The sequence below is a fragment of the Salvelinus fontinalis genome, chromosome 7 (genome assembly GCF_029448725.1).
Source record: "Salvelinus fontinalis isolate EN_2023a chromosome 7, ASM2944872v1, whole genome shotgun sequence".
NCBI classification, from domain to species: Eukaryota; Metazoa; Chordata; class Actinopteri; order Salmoniformes; family Salmonidae; genus Salvelinus; species Salvelinus fontinalis.
In genome coordinates this window covers 41,295,267-41,321,390 of record NC_074671.1, presented here as the reverse complement: position 1 = coordinate 41,321,390, position 26,124 = coordinate 41,295,267, and the positions used below count along the sequence as shown (strand labels likewise).

Here is a 26,124-nt window from a genome sequence, read left to right as displayed (position 1 = left end):
TGTTACACTAAAGTTTTTATTCTAAGAGAAACTTAGACTACAATTAGGGTGTGGAAATGATTTTGCTCTTACTGTAGTACTGTAGCCTACTCCCGACCGGCCACATTGTACAGAGCCTGAGAGGCGCAGCGATCTAAGACACTGCATCGCAGTGCAAACTGTGTTGCTATAGATGCTAGTTCAATACCCGTGCCGGCTGCAACCGGGAGACCCATGAGGTGATGTTAGGCTTTTGATTTCTCTCCCTCTAAGAAAAGAAATAAATGATTCTAAATAACAAACTGGCTTTATTTACAAATTAGTAACAAAGTTTCACCCCATGTTCAAGAATGGCCCTTTTCTCGCTCACTTTACATTATTTTAAAAACAAAGCTATTATTATTATTAATTAATTTAGAATTATATAAAAGCCCCTTAGATATTCTCACAGATATATTATTAACCCTGTTTTTCACAAGCAGGACAATATATATGTTACACGGGGCGGAGCAGGTGAACCCAAATGCAGACTCAGACGAGGAGACAAGGATAGGTAATCAAGATACTTATTGAAAAGCGGGAGAGGAGATGGGGTGCAGTCCAGGGGAATCTCAGGCAGGTAGTAGGGATTCTGGACTGAGGCTGGGGGCAAGGAGATTAGGAACCGGGTAAGCAGATTTGGAGCAGAATCCAATGAAGCAGTAGAGTGGGACTTGAAACAGACTTGAAACAGCTACGATCTGGCAGCGTGGAAGTGGCAGGGCTGAGTTTTTGTAGGGTTCTTGATTATGGAACAGGTTGCATGCTCTGCTTCCAGCACACCTGTCTCCACTCACACAATCACATACACACACACACACACACACACACACACACAGAGGGAGCGAGAGGGAGAGCGCACTGGGGGAGTTGTGGCAGGTTTAGGAAGGTCCAGGATGAGAAGTAGAGGGCGTGGCAGGAGCAGATGTAACAATATATTGGTCATATTGGTCATGGCTCCCGAGTGGCACACAATGGGATTGCCTTGCAGTTCTCCAGCTTTATCCACTGAGATAGTGGTAGGCACACAAGGTTCAAGGTACGAGGGCAGGAGGCACGGGACGGGCCGCAGAGCAGCGCACAGAAGACGGACCTGAGGTAAAATGGATTTAAGTTTGCCTGCATTAAAGTCCCCGGCCACTAGGAGTGCCAGCATTGGTTTCTGGCGGTAAATGGACGGCTACGAATAATATAGATGAGAACTCTCTTGATAAATAGGGTGGTCTACAGCTTATGATAAGGTCCTCTACGTCAGGCGAGCAATACCTCGAGACTTATTTCATTTTAGACATTTCGCACCAGATGTTATTGACAAATAGACACAAACCCCCGCCCCTAGTCTTAACAGACGTAGCTTCTCTGTCCTGACGATGCATGGAAAATCCCGCCAGCTCTATGTTATCCGTGTCGTCGTTCAGCCACAACTCGGTGAAATATAAGATATTACAGTTTTTAATATCCCGTTGGTAGGAAAGTCTTGATCGTATATCATCCATTTTATTTTCCAATGATTGCACGTTGGCCAATAGAACAGATTTTATTGGAGGTTTACTCACTCGCCTAAGAATTCTCAGAAGCCAGCCTGACCTCCGCCCCCCTTTTCTCCATCTTTTCTTCACGCAAATGATGGGGATTTGGTCCTGTTCCCGAGAAAGCAGTATATCCTTTGCGTCGGACTCGTTAAAGAAAAAAATCTTTGTTCAGTTCGAGGTGAGTAATCGCTGTTCTGATGTCCAGAAGTTATTGTCGGTCATATTGGACAGTAGCAGCAATATTATGTACAAAATAATATTATGTACAAAATAAGTAAAAAAATAAGTTACAAACAATGCAAAAAAACTAACAAAATAGGACAATTGGTTAGGAGCCTGTAAAACGGCAGCCATCCCCTCCGGCACCATTCTAATGATAGTTACTCATTACCACCTCCATTTCTTTCATCTTCCTGCTCCCCCCTCCTCTCTCCATCCCCCCTCCCTAACCCTCCCTCTCCCCCTAACCCTCCCTGTCTCCCTCTCTCTCCCTGTCTCTTCCTGTGTCAGGCCAGGCCTGGTTTGTAGCTGCGTCTTAATTTAAACCCCAATCCACACAAACTTAATAACTATTACCGACTATTACCGCCCTGCAGCCTCCTGTCTGGCCATTTGCACGTCTCCTAAACACAGCTCAATCTTTTGCTCTGCTCGTCCAGCAGTGCTACACCTGATAGGGTGTGTGTGTGTGTGTCTTTCTGCTCATCCATCGCAGCTCGCCTAATAGGACAGGACAGGGTGACATTTTGGCATGCCTCTGGAGAGCAGCTAGGCTATTCAACAATGTGTACACACAAACACACATGCAAACCGTACCATTTTTTTCAAAAATTCATTTTAATATTTTCCACAAACAGAGCAGTGTTTCGGTCCTGGCGTCCAGGAGTATTTTTGTATTAATATTTAACAATATTTCCATCTCAAAATGTCAAGCACATGAGTTTGCGAGCGTTTCCCTTGACCACAGTTTAATAAGCTGTAATTATATACCGTTCATGAAACATACTGCGGCTGTGTTATGTGTTTATTGTTAGGTACATGTATTTTGCCGTTCCTAGTATTTTAATAATCAGTCTGCATAGTTCCTTTATTGATTTGCTGAATGATCTAATTTGAAAGGATCATTGCTACTCTGTACCTGAGTCCCAAATGCCGCCCCATTCCCATTTGTGCGCTATATAGGGAATATAGTTCCATTTGGAACACAACCTCTAACAGTGTTTTTTCGTGATTGCCACCTCTTATTGGAACTTGAAGTGAAGGGACCCCTCATTTTCAGGACCATTTATATACCCTTTCTGATCTGCACAAAAACACCCTTAACCTGAAACCCTCCCAACCCTCATCCTCTATCCTTCCAGAGCTGCTCTTTCTCTTCCCCACCCTGTCTCTCCTTCTGTTTTTCCTTCTCTCCCTCTATCTCTCTCCTCCCTCTGTCTCTGTCTCTCTCCTCCCTCTGTCTCTCTCTCTCTACCTGTCTCTCCCTTCATCTCTCCCCCTTTCCTCTCTCTAACCATGCAGCATCACAGCACAAATATTTGGACGTGTGTTTTATTGACTGGAAGCGCGCTCTGTCTGTCACAGTCTGCTCTTTATGGGGTGCACGTGCACACGTGTGAAAACAAGATAGTGTACTCTTAAAACTGCACGCGCCCACTAATGACACGGCATGCCTTTAACAACAGCCTGCGTCTGAGGCGTGAGTTACTGCCGCGGCAACGGGTTACGAGACAGAGACCAAGGGAGACCCGGCACTCAGATACAGATACACACACACACAAACAGGGCTCAGATTTACAGGCAGAAGGGATCTTAGGGGGGATTTAGAAGGGTTGGGGAGGAGGGAAGGAGAAATAGGAGAGGAGGGAAAGGGGGGACAATGGAGGCAGGGTGGTGTGGTATACATGTTGTGTATTTTATTTTCTAGCTTGGAGATAGTTGAACATTAACACACTAGAAGTCTGTGGATCTGGTCTGTGGATATCCTACTTGCTTTGTTCACTATCAGATCACCGCAGGAGAAGGCATCAGTTAGCTCAGGCAATACTAAAGAAATTGTACACGAGAGGGCGACTTATTTTAGCACAGGTTTGCTGATCTACGGTATGAGGCGGACACGCAGCACAGCTGTGCTAGAAATGTTGTTTAACACAACCTCAAGTGTACAATTGATTTTCTACAACAGGTCACCAATTAAAAATAAATTAAAACATTTATAAATGTATTCATAGGCTACTATTTCATCCCTCCACGAGAATATAGTCCCTACACAAAACCATGGTTGCCAGCCAAGCCGGCCGGTTGTTTGTTCTACTGTATTGGCGTTGTTATAATTTTAACTGACTGGCTGTTTTTTTTATTGGAATTGTTGCCAGCTAAGCCCTCAGGTCGTCCGTTCGACAGGTTGCTATGGGCACGCACCGCAGCAGCTGACAGTGATAGGGTTGTCCGTGGTGCTGAATTTAGCGGATCAATCATCATGCTCATCAAGCAGAAATACACTGTAGGCTACACTTATACTGCCGGACCATTTTACAGAAAGTGGAATTATTGTAATTCTAACACAGACAATTTATTTATTTCAATCACCTACTAATCGATTCTATGCAGACTCTTCCCCCTTGCTAGCTAGCCAACTACACAGCTAACACAATCACTTCAAACTGAAACAATCACTTCAAAGAAAACCAGCTGCATTTTGCTTTGTTTTACTTGTATTGACATGTCTTTGTATATACAGTTGAAGTTTACATACACTTAGGTTGGGGTCATTAAAACTTGTTTTTCAACCACTCCCCACATTTCTTGTTAACAAACTATAGTTTTGGCAAGTCGGTTAGGACATCTACTTTGTGCATGACACAAGTAATCTTTCCAACAATTGTTTACAGACCGATGATTTCACTTATAATTCACTGTATCACAATTCCAGTGGGTCAGAAGTTTACATACAGTAAGTTGACTGTGCCTTTAAACAGCTTGGAAAATTCCAGAAAATTATGTAATGGCTTTAGAAGCTTCTGTTAGGCTAATTGGCATCATTTGAGTCAATTGGAGGTGTACCTGTGGATGTATTTCAAGGCATACCTTCAAACTCAGTGCCTCTTTGCTTGGCATTGGAAAATCAAAAGAAATCAGCCAAGAAATTTGTAAGTCGCTCTGGATAAGAGCGTCTGCTAAATTACTTAAATGTAAATGTAAAACCTCAGAAAAAAATTGTAGACCTCCACAAGTCTGGTTCATCCTTGGGAGCAATTTCCAAACGCCTGAAGGTACCACCTTCATCTGTACAAGCAATAATAGGCAAGTATAAACATCATGGGACCATGCAACCATCATACCGCTCAGGAAGGAGATGCGTTCTGTCTCCTAGAGATGAACGTACTGGTGTGAAAAGTGCAAATCAATCCCAGAACAACAACAAACAAGTCCTATATCGACATAACCTGAAAGGCCGCTCAGCAAGGAAGAAGCCACTGCTCCAAAACCGCCATAAAAAAGCCAGACTACAGTTGCAACTGCACATGGGGACAAAGATTGTACTTTTTGGAGAAATGTCCTCTGGTCTGATGAAACAAAAATAGAACTGTTTGGCCATAATGACCATCATTATGTTTGGAGGAAAAAGGGGGATGCTTGCAAGCCGAAGAACACCATCCCAACCGTGAAGCACTGGGGTGGCAGCAGAATGTTGTGGTGGTGATTTGCTGCACGAGGGACTGGTGCACTTCAAAAAGTAGATGGCATCATGAGGCGGGAAAAGTATTTGGATATATTGAAGCAACATCTCAAGACATCAGCCAGGAAGTTAAAGCTTGGTCGCAAATGGGTCTTCAAAATGGACAATGAACCGAACCATACTTCCAAAGTTGTGGCAAAATGGCTTAAGGACAACAAAGTCAAGGTATTGGAATGACCATCACAAAGCCCTGACCTCAATCCTATAAAAACTTGTGGGCAGAACTGAAAGAGTGTGTGCGAGCAAGGAGGCCTACAAACCTGACTCAGTTACACCAGCTCTGTCAGGAGTAATTGTAAGGGCTGTCTCTCTCCTCATCCTCGGACGAGGAGAGGAGAGAAGGATCATCAGACCAAAATGCAGCATTCGGGAAATAAGCCATCTTTTTATTATAAACGACGGCAACACGAAACAAAACACTTTCAAATATACAAAACAAGAAAACGACGTTGACGAAACCTGAACATAAACTTACATAACTAAACGTAAACTCACGGACAGGAAACAGACGACATCAAAATAAACGAACAGCCAAACAGTCCCGTATGGTACATACATTCGACGACACAGGAGACAATCACCCACAAACAAACAGTGAGAACACCCTACCTAAATATGACTCTTAATTAGAGGAGAACGCAAAACACCTGCCTCTAATTAAGAGCCATACCAGGCAACCAAAACCAACATAGAAACAGATAACATAGACTGCCCACCCAAAACACATGCCCTGACCATAAACACATACAAAAACAACATAAAACAGGTCAGGACCGTTACAGAACCCCCCCCTCAAGGTGCGAACGCCGGGCGCACCAGCACAAAGTCCAGGGGAGGGTCTGGGTGGGCAGTTGACCACGGTGGTGGCTCAGGCTCTGGACGCTGTCCCCACACCACCATAGTCACTCCCCGCTTCTGTCTTCCCCTTCCAATGACCACCCTAAAACTAACATCCCCTAAATAAACGGCCAGCACCGGGAGAAGGGGCAGCACCGGGACAAGGGGCAGCACCGGGACAAGGGGCAGCACCGGGACAAGGGGCAGCACCGGGACAAGGGGCAGCACCGGAACAAGGGGCAGCACCGGAACAAGGGGCAGCACCGGAACAAGGGGCAGCACCGGAACAAGGGGCAGCACCGGAACAAGGGGCAGCACCGGGACAAGGGGCAGCACCGGGACAAGGGGCAGCACCGGGACAAGGGGCAGCACCGGGACAAGGGGCAGCACCGGGACAAGGGGCAGCACCGGGACAAGGGGCAGCACCGGGACAAGGGGCAGCACCGGGACAAAGGGCAGGTCCCGGCTGAGGGACTCTGGCAGGTCCCGGCTGAGGGACTCTGGCAGGTCCCGGCTGGACGGACTCTGGCAGGTCCCGGCTGGACGGACTCTGGCAGGTCCCGGCTGGACGGACTCTGGCAGGTCCCGGCTGGACGGACTCTGGCAGGTCCCGGCTGGACGGACTCTGGCAGGTCCCGGCTGGACGGACTCTGGCAGGTCCCGGCTGGACGGACTCTGGCAGGTCCCGGCTGAGGGACTCTGGCAGGTCCCGGCTGGACGGACTCTGGCAGGTCCCGGCTGGACGGACTCTGGCAGGTCCCGGCTGGACGGACTCTGGCAGGTCCCGGCTGGACGGACTCTGGCAGGTCCCGGCTGGACGGACTCTGGCAGGTCCCGGCTGGACGGACTCTGGCAGGTCCCGGCTGGACGTACTCTGGCAGGTCCCGGCTGGACGGCTCTGGCTGGTCATGGCAGGACGGCTCTGTAGGAAGGAGAAGGAGAGACAGCCTGGTGCGTGGGGCTGCCACCGGAGGACTGGTACATGGAGGTGGCACCGGGTCTACCGGACCGTGAAGGAGGACACGTGCTCTTGAGCACCGAGCCTCCCCAACCCTACCAGGTTGAATGGTCCCCGTAGCCCTGCCAGTGCGGCGAGGTGGAATAGCCCGCACTGGGCTATGCAGGCGAACCGGGGACACCACCTGTAAGGCTGGTGCCATGTACGCCGGCCCGAGGAGACGTACTGGAGGCCAGATACGTTGGGCCGGCTTCATGACATCCGGCTCGATGCCCAACCTAGCCCTCCCAGTGCGGCAAGGTGGAATAGCCCGCACTGGGCTAAGCACGCGTACTGGGGACACCGTGCGTTTTACCGCATAACACGGTGTCTTACCAGTACGACGCCTTCTACCTCCACGGTAAGCACGGGGAGTTGGCTCGGGTATCCTACCCGGCTTTGCCACACTCCTCGTGTGCCCCCCCCAAGAAATTTTTGGGTCTGACTCACGGGCTCCCAACCGCGTCGCCGCGCTGCCTCCTCATACCAGCGCCTCTCAGCCTTCGCTGCTTCCAACTCCTCCTTGGGACGGCGATATTCCCCTGGCTGAGCCCAAGGTCCTCTACCATCCAGGATCTCCTCCCAAGTCCAGGAGTCCTTGTTGCTCTGTTGAGCATTCCCTTGCCGCTTGGTCTTAGCGTGGTGGGTGATTCTGTAAGGGCTGTCTCTCTCCTCATCCTCGGACGAGGAGAGGAGAGAAGGATCATCAGACCAAAATGCAGCATTCGGGAAATAAGCCATCTTTTTATTATAAACGACGGCAACACGAAACAAAACACTTTCAAATATACAAAACAAGAAAACGACGTTGACGAAACCTGAACATAAACTTACATAACTAAACGTAAACTCACGGACAGGAAACAGACGACATCAAAATAAACGAACAGCCAAACAGTCCCGTATGGTACATACATTCGACGACACAGGAGACAATCACCCACAAACAAACAGTGAGAACACCCTACCTAAATATGACTCTTAATTAGAGGAGAACGCAAAACACCTGCCTCTAATTAAGAGCCATACCAGGCAACCAAAACCAACATAGAAACAGATAACATAGACTGCCCACCCAAAACACATGCCCTGACCATAAACACATACAAAAACAACATAAAACAGGTCAGGACCGTTACAGTAATGGGCCAAAATTCCCCCAACTTATTGTGGGAAGCTTGTGGAAGGCTACCCGAAACCCGAAAGGCAATGCTACCAAATACTAATTGAGTGTATGTAAACTTCTGACCTACTGGGAATGTGATGAAATAAATAAAAGCTGAAATAAATAATTCTCTCTACTTTTATTCTGACATTTCACATTCTTTAAATAAAGTGGTGATCCTAACTGACCAATGACAGGGAATTTTTACCAGGATTAAATGTCAGGAATTGTGAAAACTGAGTTTAAATGTATTTGGCTAAGGTGTATGTAAACTTCATGATGCATGATTTTGCAGGTATCGGAAAATCTGTCTGAAAATCTGTCTGTCTCGTCCGACACGTATCAGGATCACAGCAACCCCATGGATGTGTCCCAATGGCACCATATTCCCTATATAGTGCACTACTTTTGGCGCGAGCACGCACACACACGCACGCACGCACGCACGCACGCACGCACGCACACACACACACACACACACACACACACACACACACACACATCACACACACTGAGCTAAGAACTGGAGAAGCTGTGGCAGCCTAGGACGAGATGGAGCAGTGGGGGTTGTTGGCTCTGGTACCTGTCATGTGAGAAGAAGGAGGATCAGTATCAGTGTCACTCGCTGGCTATGTGTGTGAGTTTGTGTGACAGATGGATGGGACGCGGTGGCCCTATAATCCTCCCGGCAAGTGTCTGGCCTTCCTCTGACCCCGCGTGGGATTGCCTCCACGGAGAAAACTCAATCTCCCAACAGCACCCTGGGGCCACCCGACTCCACTCCTACCCTTTACTCTACACTGACAACCCAGGGAATGAGTAGCCTGAGCCTGCCTGGATGCTGAAGCATTTACGCCTGCTGCCGGTGAAAGATGGTGTTCATTTACAGACCCTCTCCATGTCTCACTTGAGACCACTACACGTTTTCCTCTCACCTCGTCTTCATGTTTGGTGCGGCCAAGGATGTGTTGTGTTCCAGAGAATGAGATGTTTTTCGCTCAGTGCTAGACATTGGACTAACCTAGGCTCTCATCTGTTTACCTCCGAGGATAGTAGAGTTTATTTTGATGTCATAGGAAGAGCGTGTGTTTTCATACCCTGTTGTTTTTCTTCCTCTCTTCTTCTCTCTCTCTCGCTCTCCTTCTCTTCGACTTCCAGCTGGGTCCCTGGCGGCCCCGCACATCCTAGCCCTGGCCGGACGGACGGACCTGTTTTTGAAAAGGGGAAAAAATAACAACCTTTCTTCATCCACCATCCCTCTCTATCCTCCATATCCCCCCCTCTTTACCCCACGAGCTGTTTTCTCTTCAAATAACTGATCAGACTTCAGGTTTCACACTGAGTAAGGGTAAACATATACATTGTCTCCTAACATGCGATGCAAGCCTTCCTTTGTTTGGTAAGGTGCTGAAGTTTCCCTTGTCCAGGGTTACTTACAGCTGAGATGTAGTAGTAAGAGTGGAGGGGATTCTGGCTGTAGTTGGATATTGGGCCACTAGATGGCGACAGCACCATTTCAGGGCGCTGTGTGTCTGTTACACATGGGACAAGTAGAGAAGTAGAAGGCATACCTTCCCCTACAATCAGGCTCATTCCTTGCTCTTTTCTTTTCCACATGGCAAAGTTGCTTTGCCTCCCCCCTCTACACTCAAACCTGATTCTCTGTGATTTGTACAGAGCCGAACCAAGGCATGGCTGAATACAGCATCTTGACTTGGACTATGTCTTGAAGTTCAGTGGTTACAGGCCTTTCGGGCACTGTAAAAGTCTCAGGTGCTCTCGGTGCTGCGGCACTCTTCCTGGCCTTTCCAAGGCCCTGGACGGAAAGATGGATCCCACTTAATTTGGGAATTTTGCTGTAATTCCTCCTAGGGATGCCGTTCCCGAAAGCCGCTACAACCGATTTTCCTGCAGCCCTGCACTGCAGGCAGATCAATCTCCCTACCAGGTCCCGCTCTGTCTGTCATTCCAATCATACTGTTATGACTAAACCTTACCCCTGTCCCCTACCCTTCTCTGTGACTGTGAAATACAGACCTGATTTAGCACGGGACAATTCTTTTGACATGAGCTCAGTGACTACTGCTGCTGCTGCTGCTTTTGTCCTCTGTGTTCAAAGTAGCAGAGCTGTTGGAGAGATCCTGTAGGATCCTGTGGTCCAGGCCTGAGGCGCCTGCTGTCGCTGAGCTGCCCCGTTTGTGTCCAAAATGGCACCGTATACCCTATATGGTGCACTACTTTTGACCAGATGTCTGGTCAAAAGTAGTGCACTACAAAGGGAATAGGGTACCATTTGGGACACAAGCCTGGTCTCTGCTGGTCTCTTTGCTGCTTTTTATGGGATGTATGTAGGCTTTTTGTGCGGAACACCACTGAACTTTGATTGCACTGGACAGTTTGGTCTATACCTTTACTCTCGCTCTCTGTGGCTCTCCAGTCTCCACAAACCACAGCTGTGCTACAAATCTAGCAGGCGTAACAAAGGAGTAGCAAGGTTTGAAACGTCCATCGTCCAACACTTTCCCTCAGAACGGAAAAGTGATACCTTCTTTACTGTTGATCTGTGAATTTACCACGTTTTACCTCCGGATTTCTAAAACTCCTGGCCTAGGGCCTATGTTTTAGAGTTCAAACCGCTAGAACTAAACGTCTACGTTTTAAATGACCGGGCCCGGCGGGCTTGCCTGCGGTCTTTCCTGGCCCATTTGTTGCAGTGATATTTTCCACAGCAGGTTTTTGCCTCACCTGGAGCAACGGTCGTACCCGAGGTGCGTTCACAACCCGGCATGTCAGACACCATTACGCAACTTAAACTGGCATTGCCGCAGATTTAGACCTAGACTTGTGTGTGTGCTTATACACATTCAGGGTGGCTAAACCTTCTGTCCGTGATCTACACCACAGCCAAGAAGCACTCGCTCCTGTTCAGGATACAGATTGCTCCACTGGGGGTTGTGTGTTAGTGTGTGGCTCCTGTATGTGCTGGGAAACACTCTAGTTCTGCATGTTTTTCAATCGAAAACAACTCTGCAGCTTCCCCAAACACATTGAGAATACAGCTAAAGCCCCAAGCCACATAGGAACAGCACACAGCAGAGCCATGTGCCTGAGACCTGAGGCAGTATAGTTAGTGCACGCTCCAACACCCTTTGACCCAGTGTGTGTTCTGCTCCATCGGGCTCCATTCAGGGGTCCAACGGAGGTAGTGTGTGTGTGTGTGTGTGTTGGACCTGCTGAATAGGGGTCCTGATGGAGATATTTTGGCCTGAGAGAGAGAGAGCAGAGCATGGTAGAGCTGCCTGGAAGCTCTTTTGAGTGTTAGCGGTGCTAGCTAGCTAGAACACCCTGACACACAGCGCCTCAGAACCATTGTCGCTTCGGCACAGGGCCAAAAGCTGTCAGAACTCAGCTTGCACCGTAGGAGGCATGGAGCCAGGAGGGAGGTAGAGAGAGGTAGAGAGGACCAGAGAGGTTGCTGTGGCACATGGCAGATATATATATATATTTCTTGACCTTTCTGCCTTTAACCTCTCCAGTGTAAGTGAGACGGTAGCGTCCCACCTCTTCAACAGCCAGTGAAACTGCAGGGCGCCAAATTCAAAACAACAGAAATCCCATAATTAAAATTCCTCAAACATACATGTATTTTACACCATTTTAAAGATACACTTGTTGTAAATCCAGCCACAGTGTTCGAATTCAAAAAGGTTTTACGACGAAAGCAAACCAAACGATTATGTTTGGTGAGTGCCTATTCACAGAATAACACAGCCATTTTTCCAGCCAAAGAGAGGATTCACAAAATTGCAGAAATATATATAAAATGAATCACTAACCTTTGATGATCTTCATCAGATGACACTCATAGGACTTCATGTTACACAAGACATGTATGTTTTGTTCGGTAAAGTTCATATTTATATCCAAAAATCTTGAGTTTACATTGGCGCCTTACGTTCAGAAGTTCCAAAACATCCTTTGATTTTGCAGAGAGCCACATCAATTTACAGGAATACTCATAATAAACATTGCTAAAAGATACAACTGTTATGCATGGAATTTTAGATGCACTTCTCCTTAATGCAACCGCTGTGTCAGATATTTAAAAAGCTTTACGGAGAACGCAAACCATGCAATAATCTGAGTCGGCGCTCAGAGCTCAATCAAGACACAAATATATCCGCCATATTATGCAGTCAACAAAAGTCATAAATAGTATTATAAATCTTCACTTACTTCACTGATCTTCGTCGGAATGCACTCCCAGGACTCCCACTTCCACAAGAAATGTTTGTTTTGTTTGGTAATCATTTATGTCCAAAATAGTTACTTTTGTTAGCGCGTTTGGCAAACAAATCCAAAGTCATGAAGCGTGTTCACTAAAAGCAGACGAAATGTCAAAAAGTTCCGTAACAGTCAGTGGAAACATATCAAACAATGTATTGAATCAATCTTTAGGATGTTTTTAACATAAATCTTCAATAATGTTCCAACGGTCTTCAGAAGTGCGATGGAACAGAGCTCCCTCTCATGTGAACGCACATGGTCAGAGCATGGTAAGCTCATGGCAGACCTTACTCATTCCCTTCTCCTTAGGCCACACTTCACAGTAGAAGCACCAGACAAGTTTCTAAAGACTGTTGACATCTAGTGGAAGCCTTAGGAAGTGCAACATTACCAATATCCCACTGTATCTTCAATAGGAGCTGAGTTGAAAATCGACCAACCTCAGATTTCCCACTTCCTGGTTGGATTTTTTCTCAGGTTTTTGCCTGCCATATGAGTTCTGTTATACTCACAGACATCATTCATTCACTCTGAAACTTCAGAGTGTTTGCTATCCAAATCTACTAATAATATGGATATTCTAGCTTTTATGGCTTTGTAGCAGGCCGTTTACTCTGGGCATGCTTTTCATCCGGATGTGAAAATACTGCCCCCTACCCCAAATAAGTTTTAAGCCATCCTGTGTTGGGCTACCTGTGTTGTATCATAGGGAGGGAAGGGGGGGGGGGGGGGCGTCAGAGAGTGGAGTAGACCGGTAGTGACTGCAGCTTGGCAGTTGGCACATGACTTCGAAGGGGGCTAGTCTAGCTTGGGTCATTGAGCTCCATGTTGTTAGGTAGGAGCCTTAGGGTAAATGTTATTGGCTGGCCACTGTTATCTACGTTTTCAGCCCGGCTTTGATGGCTGCCTGGGATAAGGGGAAGCATTCAGTAGACTAGACTTGAGTGGCATGGTTAGCGAGGGAAGGAGATATGAGGAGAAAGAGAGGAGGAGTGGATGGAGAGAGAGGGGGACATGGAAATGGTAGGTAGGGGCCCTTAGGGTCTAGTGAAGTGGCCAGGGGGAGAAATGGAGCATACAGGGGAGTGTGTGTGTGGCGGAGCTGTAAAGCGTTTAATAACAAGGTGTGGGCGTGAGTCAAGGCCAGCCAGGGCTGGAGGATGTCGAGGAGGGGTGGAGGGTCGAGGAGGGGTGTATGAGGGCCTGGGAGGGTGAGGGGCTGGGGGCATCCCAGTGAACCCCACCACAACACAGCCCTAGTGTGTGTGTGTGTGTAATGCCAGCTTGCAGCTGCGCTACAGGGTTGGATCGAGTACAGAGGTCAATAAGTCATGTGCTCTGAGGCCTGCTCCCCGACTGACCCCGTCAGACCCAGCGCTCTGAGTCATTGACTGCAGCTAGCACACTGACACATTCCCACCTGCACAGCTATCACTCATGATCTATGTCATGTTATATAGGCCTTTATACTGTCCAAAAAAGATAGACTGTGTGTGTGGGTTTGAGAGCCTGTGTGTGTGTATTTAGCGTGTGTGGAGGTATGTGTTTCCTCCTCTGGTGTCCTGACTCCTGACATTCCTGGAATCCTCCACCTCCTCGATGGAGAATCCTGAAACAGGGACACACACATCTTTCAGGGATAGAGGGAATATCAGGGAATCTTCTTCCAATTAGCCTAGCAGCACATGAGCTTTTTTTCCCTCCGCTGTTTTATAGGCCGGAGCTGGGGGGGTGGGGGAGTGGGGCTGTGGGTGGGTGTACCCTTGCTGCGTCTGAGGGGGAGATTAACGGGCAAATGATTTTCTCTTCACATTTTTATATGTTTTACATTTTTCCCCTTGTTCTTGCTGTTTTCTTCCTGTATGTGGATGGATTGATTCACAGTTGACTGGTTGTATTCACGAAGCGACGCGTTACCACGCTCGTTAGATTTTTCACAGGTCTGCTCTGTGGTGTTCTCTCCCTCCCCTCCCTCTCACCCGTGACCCGGATTGTGTTTCCTATGTTTACCCTGACCGTTGAAAGGGGAATAACGAAGGTCTGGAATAGGGGTGTGTGTGTGTGTATATGTGTGTTCACAGTTGACCCTCCATGTTTATGGTCCAACACATTTTTTCTCTCCTCTGCTGAACAACCTCCTTCATTGATGCGTACATCCACTTTCTTCCAGGTCCAACAACCTACTATCCTATACACACATACACACACATTCGTGCATGTGACGGTGGATGCGGTGAGGTGACGAGCAGTGCCTACATTTTTGCTCTCTCCTCTCTTCCAGGAAACACTGGATGCCCATGCCATGAATCCTGGAAAGAGACAGCTTAGACTGGGAGTGAGGAGTTAGACAGAGGAGAGGAAAGTAGAGGACAGGAGCGGAGAGGAGTGACCAGAACCCTACGCTCTACTCTACCCCTACCGGCTGCTGCGGTGCCACTCTCAAACCCCACTGTGATATTCCACAGCCAGGCAGGAACCATGCCGGCCCTGGCCACCGGATCTGGACATGACTCAGGTACTGATGTGATGGGATGAACTCTGTTCCTTATTCACTATTCACTCTCTCCTACCCACTATATCCACCGAACCCTATCCCTTTCATCCACTGCACTGAACTCTGTGCCCTTTAGGCTGTACACACTCAACCCGGCTCCTTATTCCCATGTGTTGAAATCTGTCTCTCCTGTAGGTATGACAAAGAAGCCTTGTAGTACCCACTATATCCTCTGAACCTGTTGGGCTTCATCCACAGCTCTGAACTCAGTTACAACTACTACACTGAACCTTGTCTCCTCTGAGTACCATCCTCGAACCCCTCTTAAATGAAGTCTGTCACCCATAGGCTATACACTGAAATGTAGTGTCTCCTCATATCTACTGCACTGATCTCTATCCCCTGGGCATTACAACAAACCCTATCCCCTACAGTACATTTACAACACTGTACCCTATCCCTAATGCATTACAATGGCACAGTGACGTGATTCACTACTCTTCTGATGCTCTCCTTCAGGCCCCACAGGTCTCATAAGGTCTCACAGGTGTTCACGGCAGACTAATGTCAAACACACACACACACACACACACACACACACACACACACACACACACACACACACACACACACACACACACACACACACACACACACACACACACACACACACACACACACACACACACACTCACACACTTCCACGACATCTGTCTGTCTCTGAGTGATAATGTCTAACACATACGTCCTCCCGCCATGTGTCAGTGACTCTGTCTGCCTCGTTGTGGTGATGTCAGAGAGGGGAACATGTCAGGTCTGTCAACACGCAGACAGAAGATGTCAGGGGTCAGAGGTTAGGGGTCAACCCTTGCTCCAATTGGAGCCTGTCTCCTTGTCTATGAGTGTGCATGCATGTGTGTGCGAGTGTTTGTGTGCAGATGCATCCACCTCTTCCAATCAAATGTTATTGGTCACATACACATGTTTAGCAGATGTTATTGCAGGTGTACCTCTTCCCTCTCTCATCTCTCTCTCAACTCTCTCTCAACTCTCTCTCAACCACAACCCAACAAAGAGGAGCAAAAGGACAAAGGGGTGGGCGAAAAAGAGATGGGGGACGAACGAACGACAGACGCAGGGAAAAAACAAAAATTGATGGATAAAGAGTGTGTTTGTCTCGGCTGTCCAGACATTGACAGAGTTTACGTACCCATTGTGGAAATTCGTATAGACAAAGTGAAAAGCCAGACCATCAATTACTATTATAGTCATTTTAGGCAATTACTGGCAAAGACCATGTTTCCAAATAAAACATGTAAGGACTTTCCCCTCCGTCCCATCTCTCCATCCATCCTCATCGATCGTCCAGTTAGAGCGTTACGGGTGAAATGCGTAGAACCACGTGCCATAGAGGTGTGTGGTGTGAAGCAAGGAGAATGTTGTAACTGAGGTTAGGATTGCTGCTCTAGTGACATATTCCTCACCCTGTGACAATTTGTGTCAGGTAACACTAATGTCACAGCAACAGGGTTGTTAGAGTGGTCTCAGCTCAGTAAGGAAGGTGAGAGACTGAGGTTTATCTGGTGTAGTGACAGATTCCACGCCCTGGGACCATCTGCGATGTTACAGGAAGGAGCATTGTGGAGTGGACTGTGTGAGTGGTTTCAGCCCAGTGAGGAAGGTGATAGACAGAGGTAAATAATTGTGTGTAAATTGTCATCTTAGCAGCGAGTTAGGTGACATGGAGAATTAGGAGGTGCAGCTGTGTAGGTGAGGAGGCGCGAGGGGGACAAATACAGGTGTATTTATGCATTGGTATTTGGAATGCAATTTTTCATGAGGTTCTGGTAATATCGATTACATGTATACTACATGACCAAAAGTATGTGGACACCTGTTCGTCTAACATCTTATTCATGAGCATTAATATGGAGTTGGTCGCCCCTTTGCTGCTATAACAGCCTCCACTCTACTGGGAATTCTTCCACTAGATGTTGGAACATTACTGCAGCGACTTACTTCGGGCACTGATGTTGGGCGATTTAAGCCTGACACACAGTCGCTGTTCCAATTCATCCCAAAGGTGTTCGATGGGGTTGAGGTCAGGGCTCTTTGCAGGCCAGTCAAGTTCTTCCACACTGATCTCAACAAACCATTTCTGTATGGATCTCACTTTGTGCACGGTGGCATTGTCATGCTGAAACAGGAAAGGGCCTTCCCCAAACTCTTACCACAAAGTTAGAAGCACAGAATCGTCTGGAATGTTATTGTATGCTGTAGCGTTAAGATTTCCCTTTACTGGAACTAAGTGGCCTAGCCCAAACCATGAAAATAGCCCCAGACCATTATTCCTCCTCCACCAAACTTTACAGTTGGCGCTATGCATGAGGGCAGGTAGCATTCTCCTGGCATCTGCCAAACCCAGATTCGTCCGTCAGACTGCCAGATGGTGAAGCGTGATTCATCACTCCAGAGAACTCGTTTCCACTGCTCCAGTGTCCAATGGCGGTGAGCCGACGCTTGGCATTGTGCATGGGGATTTTAGGCTTGTGTGCGGCTGCTCGTCCATGGAAACCCATTTCATGAAGCTCCCGACGAACAGTTATTGTGCTGACGTTGCTTCCAGAGGCAGTTTGGAACTCGGTAGTGAGTGTTGCAACCGAGGACAGACGATTTTTACACCCTAAGCGCTTCAGCACTCGGCAATCCCGTTCTGTGAGCTTGTGTGGTCTAACACTTTGCGGCTGAGCCGTTGTTTCTCCTTGATGTTTCCACTTCACAATAACAGCACTTACAGTTGACCGGGGCAGCTCTAGCAGGGCAGATATTTGACTAACTGACTTGTTGGAAAGGTGGCATCCTATGACAGTACCACGTTAAAAGTCACTGAGCTCTTCAGTAAGGCCATTCCACTGCCATTGTTTGTCTATGGAGATTACATGGCTGTGTGCTAGATTTTCTACACCTGTCAGCAAAGGGTGCGGCTGAAATCGCCAAATCCACTAATTTGAAGGGGTGTCCACATAAATGTCGTGTGTGTATATATAGTGTATATTAAGTATTCCGCCAATTTGTAGACATGAAGAATAATAGATATTAGGACCAATATTTCCTGTCATATTTCAAACAGGTAAATCTCTAGTCCTTTCAGTGCTGCTGGTGTTGCTGGTAGGTAGCTCGGTGTTCGGCTGTGTCAGAAAGTCACAAGTAGACAGGCAGGTGACTGACACATTTATACCTCCCTCCCTATATGAGGGCCCTAACAGCACAGCCGATCACCAGGGCTTATGGAGGCTCACCAGGAGCAAATGAGATGGCAGCCAGCCTATTCCCTCACTCTGTCTGAAACTCAGATCTCCCCAAAGCTTCTGATGAAATAAAAGAGAAACCACAACTAGAGACTTATTAATGCTAGTATTTCCCTCCACTGTGAAAGGACTGAGCTGAGCACAGCATTCTGTCTAGTGTCTCTATGGGGCTGTGTGTGCATATGTGGGACTAAGCGCAGCACCTCATGGTGTGTGTATCTATGGGTGTCGTTTAACAATTCTCGTGCCATTCGGTGAATAAATATGGGGTGACTAAACGGACGGAACAGAAGGGCTCCCTACTTAGGATCATGCTGTATTCTCTCTCACTCTCTCTCTCTCTGTCCCTCGTGCTCTCACTGTATTTTTTTATTTCTCTCTCTCTCTTGCTGTCTCTCTCTCTCTGTCTCTCTTGCTGTCTCTCTCTCTAACTCTATCTCTTACACCAGCTCTGCTCGGCCCAAAAAACAACAGCCCTCTCTCGCAAATTAAGATCTAATAAATTCAACTAAATAATGAAAAAATGTGCCTTAAAAAACGGGAAAACTGGCCTCTAAAATATGACTGCGGGGGGAGCTGAACGTTGGAAACAAACAGTGTGGCTTTGAGAGTTTTCACAGTTTTTCCCAACTGCTTACACACGTCTCCTTTTTTCAAAACTCTACACACAATTCCCAAAACTGCACACACAAAATGCAAAATGCCTCACATCTCCTTCAAAATGTAACACTGCATTCAAAATGCCATAAACACATGTCAGAATGAAGCATTTGCATCAAATGGCAAACACTGCTTTCATAATAGTACATTTTTGGATATACCATGTAAACACTGTTGTTCTAAATCTAAAGCTCTTTGGTCTTTCATAGGCTTATATCTACATTTCAATACAATGTTCTACAGTGAAAGTAATCTGCTGAGAGGGGTAACAAGTACACTGTAAACACCAATGCAATGTAGAAACAGAAAATATTTATTAGGCCAAACATTACTGTTGTATACAGTAGCATACCACAAAACCATAAACAAATGTAAACCAAAAGTATATTCTTTAGAATACAGTAAAGAACACAATTGTGTGTGTGTGGGGTCCCGGGGGGGCAGTCCAGGAATTGGTGGGGGGGGGCAGTCACCAGTGCTAAGCTACGCTTCATCTCTTTTCCGGCCTGGGTCTGGCCACAATACTTCGTCCACATCACAAGATACGTTTTCTCTTGCCAAACATCGAGGGAAGTATCTCCTAGCCTGGCGTATCCAACCTTGGACAGAGGCAACCTCTATGTCCCCACATGCGTCCTCCATTGCCTGGAGAAGCGGCATGCGGGCATAGGGTTGGCGATCATACACTTTCCAGCGCCAGGCTGAGAAGAATTCCTCTATGGGATTTAGAAAAGGTGAATATGGGGGTAGGTACAAAACTACAAATTGTGGATGGGTGGCAAACCAGTTTTGGACCAGAACAGCCTGGTGAAAACTAATATTGTTCCATTAAAAACACAAATCTAGCAGGCTCCTGATCTGTATCAGGGACAAGCATTGTGTAAATTGCATCCAGAAAAGTGAAGATATGGCCGGTGTTGTACGGACCCAGTGTGGCATTGTGATGGAGGACCCCGTTTTGAGTGATGGCAGCACACATAGTTATATTATTGAGGTCATCCACATAAATAAATTAATGGCGAATTACATGGGCATCCAGCTCCAATACTCTCTGTAACAGACAAAAGGATATACAGATGAGTAAATATGGTATGTCTGAAATACTGGAAGTAGTGTTGAATACATACCTCTACAAGGTCATGTCGCATATTCTTGACTCCGTCAGAGTTTTTCTCAAATGGCACCTTGTAAAGATGTTTCATCGATCGTCACTCGGTGCCGTTGGAGGATGCGTTGTATGGTCAACAGGCTTACAGCATTGATGTTGTTAAATATGGTGTCATTATTCAAGATATGCTCTCTTATGTCTCGAATCCTAATTGCATTTTTGGCCAAAACCATATTTATAATTGCAGTCTCTTGTACATCTGTAAACAAGCATCCTCGTCCTCCATGATGTCTTTGCCTTTCCACTCTGTACAGAATTCAAACACAGTATGTGTTCAGTATGTGTTCATAGGAACTGTAAACAATGTACAAAAAAAGTAGTACAGCATGATAACCAACCTCATTCATTCAATACAGTGCAGTAAATGGATCGCTTAGAGTTACAAATGTTTATGCAATACTATGCAGTCATACGTATTTTACAGTACATTACTGTAATGCTAAAATAGTCATTTGATAGTTGCATACTTGTTCTCATTTCTGAAGGTTCGAATTATGGACGCCACTGTAAATCGACTCAAGTTGGGCTGGACTCTCAAGTCCAGCCTCTCTGATGGTCAAACCGTGGTTGATCACATGATCAACAAGTGTTGCCCTAATCTCATCAGAGATGGCTCTCCTTCCTTCTCTTCTTTGCCCTCGTCCTCTTCTTCCTCTTCCTCTCCCTCCTACTCCTTTTGCTCTCTGTCCATTTTTGGCATCCATTGTTCTGACCGTTGACCTATTTATAGGCCTATACTACAGTAAAGCAGTGATTGGTTAGTGATCAGTTAACCTGTCTAGGACTGGGGTGCCGCTAGCGGCACCCCCCCCACCCCCACTGAAAAGGCAGAGCCGCGAAATTAAAAAAAAATACATTTTTTTAAATATTTAACTTTCACACATTAAAGTCCAATACAGCTAATGAAAGACACAGATCTTGTGAATCCAGCCAACATGTCCGATTTTTTAAATGTTTTACAGGGAAGACACAATATGTAAAGATGTAAATCTATTAGCTAAACACATTAGCATAATCCACCATCTTTTCTTTGTCCACCAACACCAGTAGCTATCACCAATTCGGCTAAACTAAGATATTGATAGCCACTAACCAAGAAAAAAACTCATCAGATGACAGTCTGATAACATATTTATGGTATAGGATAGGTTTTGTTAGAAAAATGTGCATATTTCAGGTAGATGTCATAGTTTACAATTGCACCCACCGTCACAAATGGACTAGAATAATTACATAGAGCAACGTGTTTACCTAATTACTAATCATCAAACATTTTGTAAAAATACACAGCATACACTAATCGAAAGAGACAGATCCTGTGAATACAGACAATATTTCAGATTTTCTAAGTGTCTTACAGCGAAAACACAATAAATCGTTATATTAGCATACCACATATGCAAACGTTACCAGAGCATTGATTCTAGCCAAAGAGAGCGATAACGTAAACATCGCCAAAATATATTAATTTTTTCACTAACCTTCTCAGAATTCTTCCGATGACACTCCTGTAACATCATATTACACAATCCATATACAGTTTGTTCGAAAATGTGCATATTTAGCCACCAAAATCATGGTTAGACAATGACAAAAGTAGCTCAGCTGGTCAGAAAATGTCCTGCACCATATTAGACAGTGATCTAGTCTTATACATAAATACTCATAAACTTGACTAAAAAATACAGGGTGGACAGCGATTGATAGACAATTTAATTCTTAATACAATCGCGGAATTACATTTTTTAAATTATCCTTACTTTTCAATACAGTTTGCGCCAAGCGAAGCTACGTCAAACAAGATGGCGTCCTAAGCCATTAACATTTTTCGACAGAAACACGATTTATCATAATAAATTGTTCCTACTTTGAGCTGTTCTTCCATCAGAATCTTGGTCAAAGAATCCTTTCTTGGGTCTAATCGTCTTTTGGTCGAAAGCTGTCCTCTTGCCATGTGGAAATGCCCACTGCGTTCGGCATGAACTGGAAACCTGCCCGGCGCTTCAAAGTGTCTCAGAAATAAATGTCCCAAAATCGCACTAAACGGGTATAAATTGCTATAAAACGGTTTAAATTAACTACCTTATGATGTTTTTAACTCCTATAACGAGTAGAAACATGACCGGAGAAATATTACTCCCTACACTAATGCTTGGACCAAGTGCGGGTCGGTGGCCACCGCGCGCCTGACGCAGCTGGAAAAGAGTTCCTACCTACAGGTTTTTTTGATTTATAGTGGCTGTGATTGGGCAATCGACACCATTCAAATCGTCATCACGTAAAGGCATCCAGGGGAAGACGTAAGCAGTGTCTGTATGCTCATAGCTATAACAGTGGCCTTTAAACTGACTCCAGATCAGGGGCCAAAATGTGTGAAATCTGACTCCATGTCAGGGAAATTGCTGTAGAATGAGTTCTGTTCCACTCAGAGACAAAATTCCAACGCCTATAGAAACTATAGACTGTTTTCTATCCAATAATAGTAATAATATGCATATTGTACGATCAAGAATTTAGTAGGAAGCCGTTTAAAAAATTACACGATTTACATAAATAGTGACAACAGCACCCCCTAGCCTCAACAGGTTTAAGCTATTAGTGTTTGCACATGTGAGGAGTGTGTGTGTGTGACCTGGTGAAAAACCAGGTCACTTCCTGTTAGATATTTGTGTTTAAGGAAGAGAATTGTGTGTAGTGTTTTGAAAAAAGTGTTTTATGCAATTGACAATTGAGTCAAAGGCTGAGAAATAGCTTATGGTTTTGGATATTTGGTGTGTAGTTTTGCACTTTGAGTGAGAGGTTTCAAAAATCGTGTGACATGAAAAGATTTTGTGTGTAAGCAGTTGGAAAAAACTGTAATAAATACTTTGGAAGCCGATTTAAGGAGGCGTGTGGTTGTTGGAGCTGGCCCGATGCTTGTGTTGAAAACACTTTTCAAATCTGTGAGGAGAAGGAATGTGTCCCCAGGAGAGAGAGTGGGAGAGAAAGAGACCGATAGGAGGACCGACTGCTAGGACTGATTTCAATGACCTGCTCGCCGATGCTTTATTGGCTGCTGTTTTCTGCGCATGGGACCTGATACAGACACACATAAACTCACACACTCATTAATTGACATTGGTTTCTGTTACTTCCTCTCTTCCTCTCCAGACGAGCAGTGTTTTAATAATGTCTCCCCGTCCTCTTCCTCCACCTCATACTTCTCTTCCTCCCACTCCTCCTCATCCACTTCCTCCTCCACCTTCTCCTCCACCTCCTCTTCCTCCTTCTCCGCTTGCGGAATTGTAGAGTTTTATTGCAGTCCCAGCTAGGGGAGTTATAGTACACTATTACACCTCCGGTTCAGTGTAACAGATGGAACTAGTAGTCTGTCTGTCTGTCTGTCTGTCTGTCTGTCTGTCTGTCTGTCTGTCTGTCTGTCTGTCTGTCTGTCTGTCTCTGTCTGTCTGTCTGTCTGTCTGTCTCTGTCTGTCTGTCTCTGTCTGTCTGTCTGTCTGTCTGTCTGTCTGTCTGTCTGTCTGTCTGTCTGTCTGTCTGTCTGTCTAACTACAAGCTGTCCCTCCTCGTATATTTAAAAAATCTTCTTACTGAGATTAAATTAGAGATATTTGTTTACGCTGTGTCTGTGGATGTGTAACTGGGAAGAGGGTAATGATGTGATGTTCCACTATGTGTCTGCGTGCAGTCAGTTGAGCTCTAGAGTAGAGAGTAATGATCTGAAGGTGCTCGGGGGAGTAAGTGAAGCAGGGAAGCAGCGCGGTGGTCGGTCGGTTGCTGGATCGCCTTGACTCTTTAACCTCCCGTTCCTGAATTTCAGCATCTGTCTGATGTACGCTACAGATGCTGCTAGCCTGTCTCTGTCTGCTCTCCTGGGGCGTGCGTGGAAGTGTTCTGCCTCTTCTGGTGTGTGCTCTGTGGGGGTGTTTGGTCCTGATAGCCCCATTTCCTCCCTCTGTCTGTGGGTAGATGGTTGTGGCCTCTCCCCTGTGAAGGAGGAAGAGGTGGGGGTCCAGCCTAACCTCTAGGGGGCTGGGTTTACCTCCCACCAGAGAGGAAGGCTGGGGTGAATGTTTCTGAATGGACCAGAGCATTCTTGCTAGCTATACCTTCTTACACTCTGTCTACAGTGAGACTAGATGACGGTAGCTTGATGTCTTCTAAGACCCTTAGCAGCCAGACTAGAGGTGGTTAATTTAATGATGTGGTTGCTCTGTGCCCTTTTACACACTTTCACTAATGTTACAATAACAGTTATATCCCTTTAGTGGGACATTAGTGTTTGATTACGATCCAACTCAGGCCGTTGACAAACTCATCTTTGTCTCATCACAATGCCCTGTTAACTGTCCATCAGAGTCCGGCCCAGCACCAGCATCCATCTACCCTCTGACAGGCTCATCTCAATACCCTGTCAGCGTCCCAAATGGCACCCCATCCCCTATATAGTATACTACTTTTGACAAGAGCCCTTTGGGCCCTGGTGAAATGTAGTGCACTATATTGTGAATAGCGGGCCATTTGGGACACATGCTCTGATGATTGCATGTTTCTCACTGAAATGTGGCTGTCATCAGACTGTAGTGCCGCTGTTATTGAAACCCTCCCCCTGACTACAGATTTTTTTTTCATACACTATCAGAAAAGGAAAAAGGGGTGGGGAGACGGCCTCTATTTTTACTAATGCTCTCAGCTGTAAGGACATTTCATTTGGCAACTTTGGGTTTTTTGAGCATAATGCTATAATGTTTAAATGTCAACCACCAGTGCTGGCCATAACCCTGTATAGGCCACCAAAGTACTGCCCCACTTTCTTTACTGATTTATCTGAACTATTGTCTATTGACCTTGAGAACTATGATAAAATCCTTGTGTTGGATGATTTTAATATGTATGTTTACAAAAAGACTGACTCCAAGGCCATTGCATTTATGGATCTTTTGAGCTCTATGGACTTTATCCAACACGTTACTGGGCCCACCCTGGTTTTTACCATGGGACTTTCTATTGACATACGACTGTGTATTTTTTACAACTTTGTTGCCCATAGCACAGGGTAATACTGAACCACATTATTAAGAAACGCTATCTTACCTCTGAAGTTGCTACAGATTTTATTGAGTGTATGAACAGTACTCAACCACCTATTCTGCCTTCTCCTGTGATGATTTAGGTGATAGCACTTTAATAGCAAATTAAAGGCAACCATTGATGCCATAGCTCCAGTAAAGTTGAAAAAGGACACATCGAAACAGAGAGCCCCTTTGATGAGTGAGGAAACGAATCAATTAAAGAGAAACTGCAGAGCGGAAGTGGAGAAAGTCAAAGTTGCATGTCCAGTATGATATTCAGAGAGAGCAACTTGGCTTGTATAACAAGGCAATTAGAAATGCCAGACGGGCTCATTTTTCTAACTTGATCACTATTAATCAGAATAATTTGAAAGTGCTCTTCTCAACCATTGATGGCCTGATCAATCCTACACCCACAAACCTATGTGAACTTTCCTCCACATTTACATGTGATGAAATGGCGGCATATTTCAGAGAGAACCAACAATTAGGCAGGGGATTAGTCAAGCAAGACATTTTACATTTTAGTCATACTTGTACTGGTCCCCCATGGGAGTCAAACCCACAACCCTGATATTGCAAGCACCATTCTCTAACAACTGAGCCACACGGGACCATGATAATTTTGATATGTGCTCAAGCCAACCACAAAAGGCACTATGGATTTATTTTACCTGGATGACACAGACATGCTCAGGAATATGATATCACAACTTAAGCATTCCATCTGCCTTCTCGAACATATCCCCACCACCTCATTCAAAACAGTTTTTAATTGCATATCTGAAGTGCAAGCTATTGTTAATCACTCCTTGTTCAGAGGCACTTTCCCCACTGCACTAAAAACTGC

At 45.9% G+C, this 26,124-nt stretch overlaps 1 protein-coding gene across 1 annotated transcript in view; it reads left to right on the top strand.

Annotated features, from left to right (window-relative positions):
• The window catches only part of LOC129859478 (MAGUK p55 subfamily member 7-like), a 277,723-nt gene that overhangs the window by 88,300 nt on the left and 163,299 nt on the right, over positions 1-26,124 (top strand). The window contains exon 3 of the mRNA XM_055929316.1: positions 14,857-15,090. Within this exon, the coding sequence (XP_055785291.1) occupies positions 15,054-15,090 (37 nt within the window). The 5' untranslated portion in view covers positions 14,857-15,053. The remainder of the gene's footprint in view (positions 1-14,856; positions 15,091-26,124) is intronic.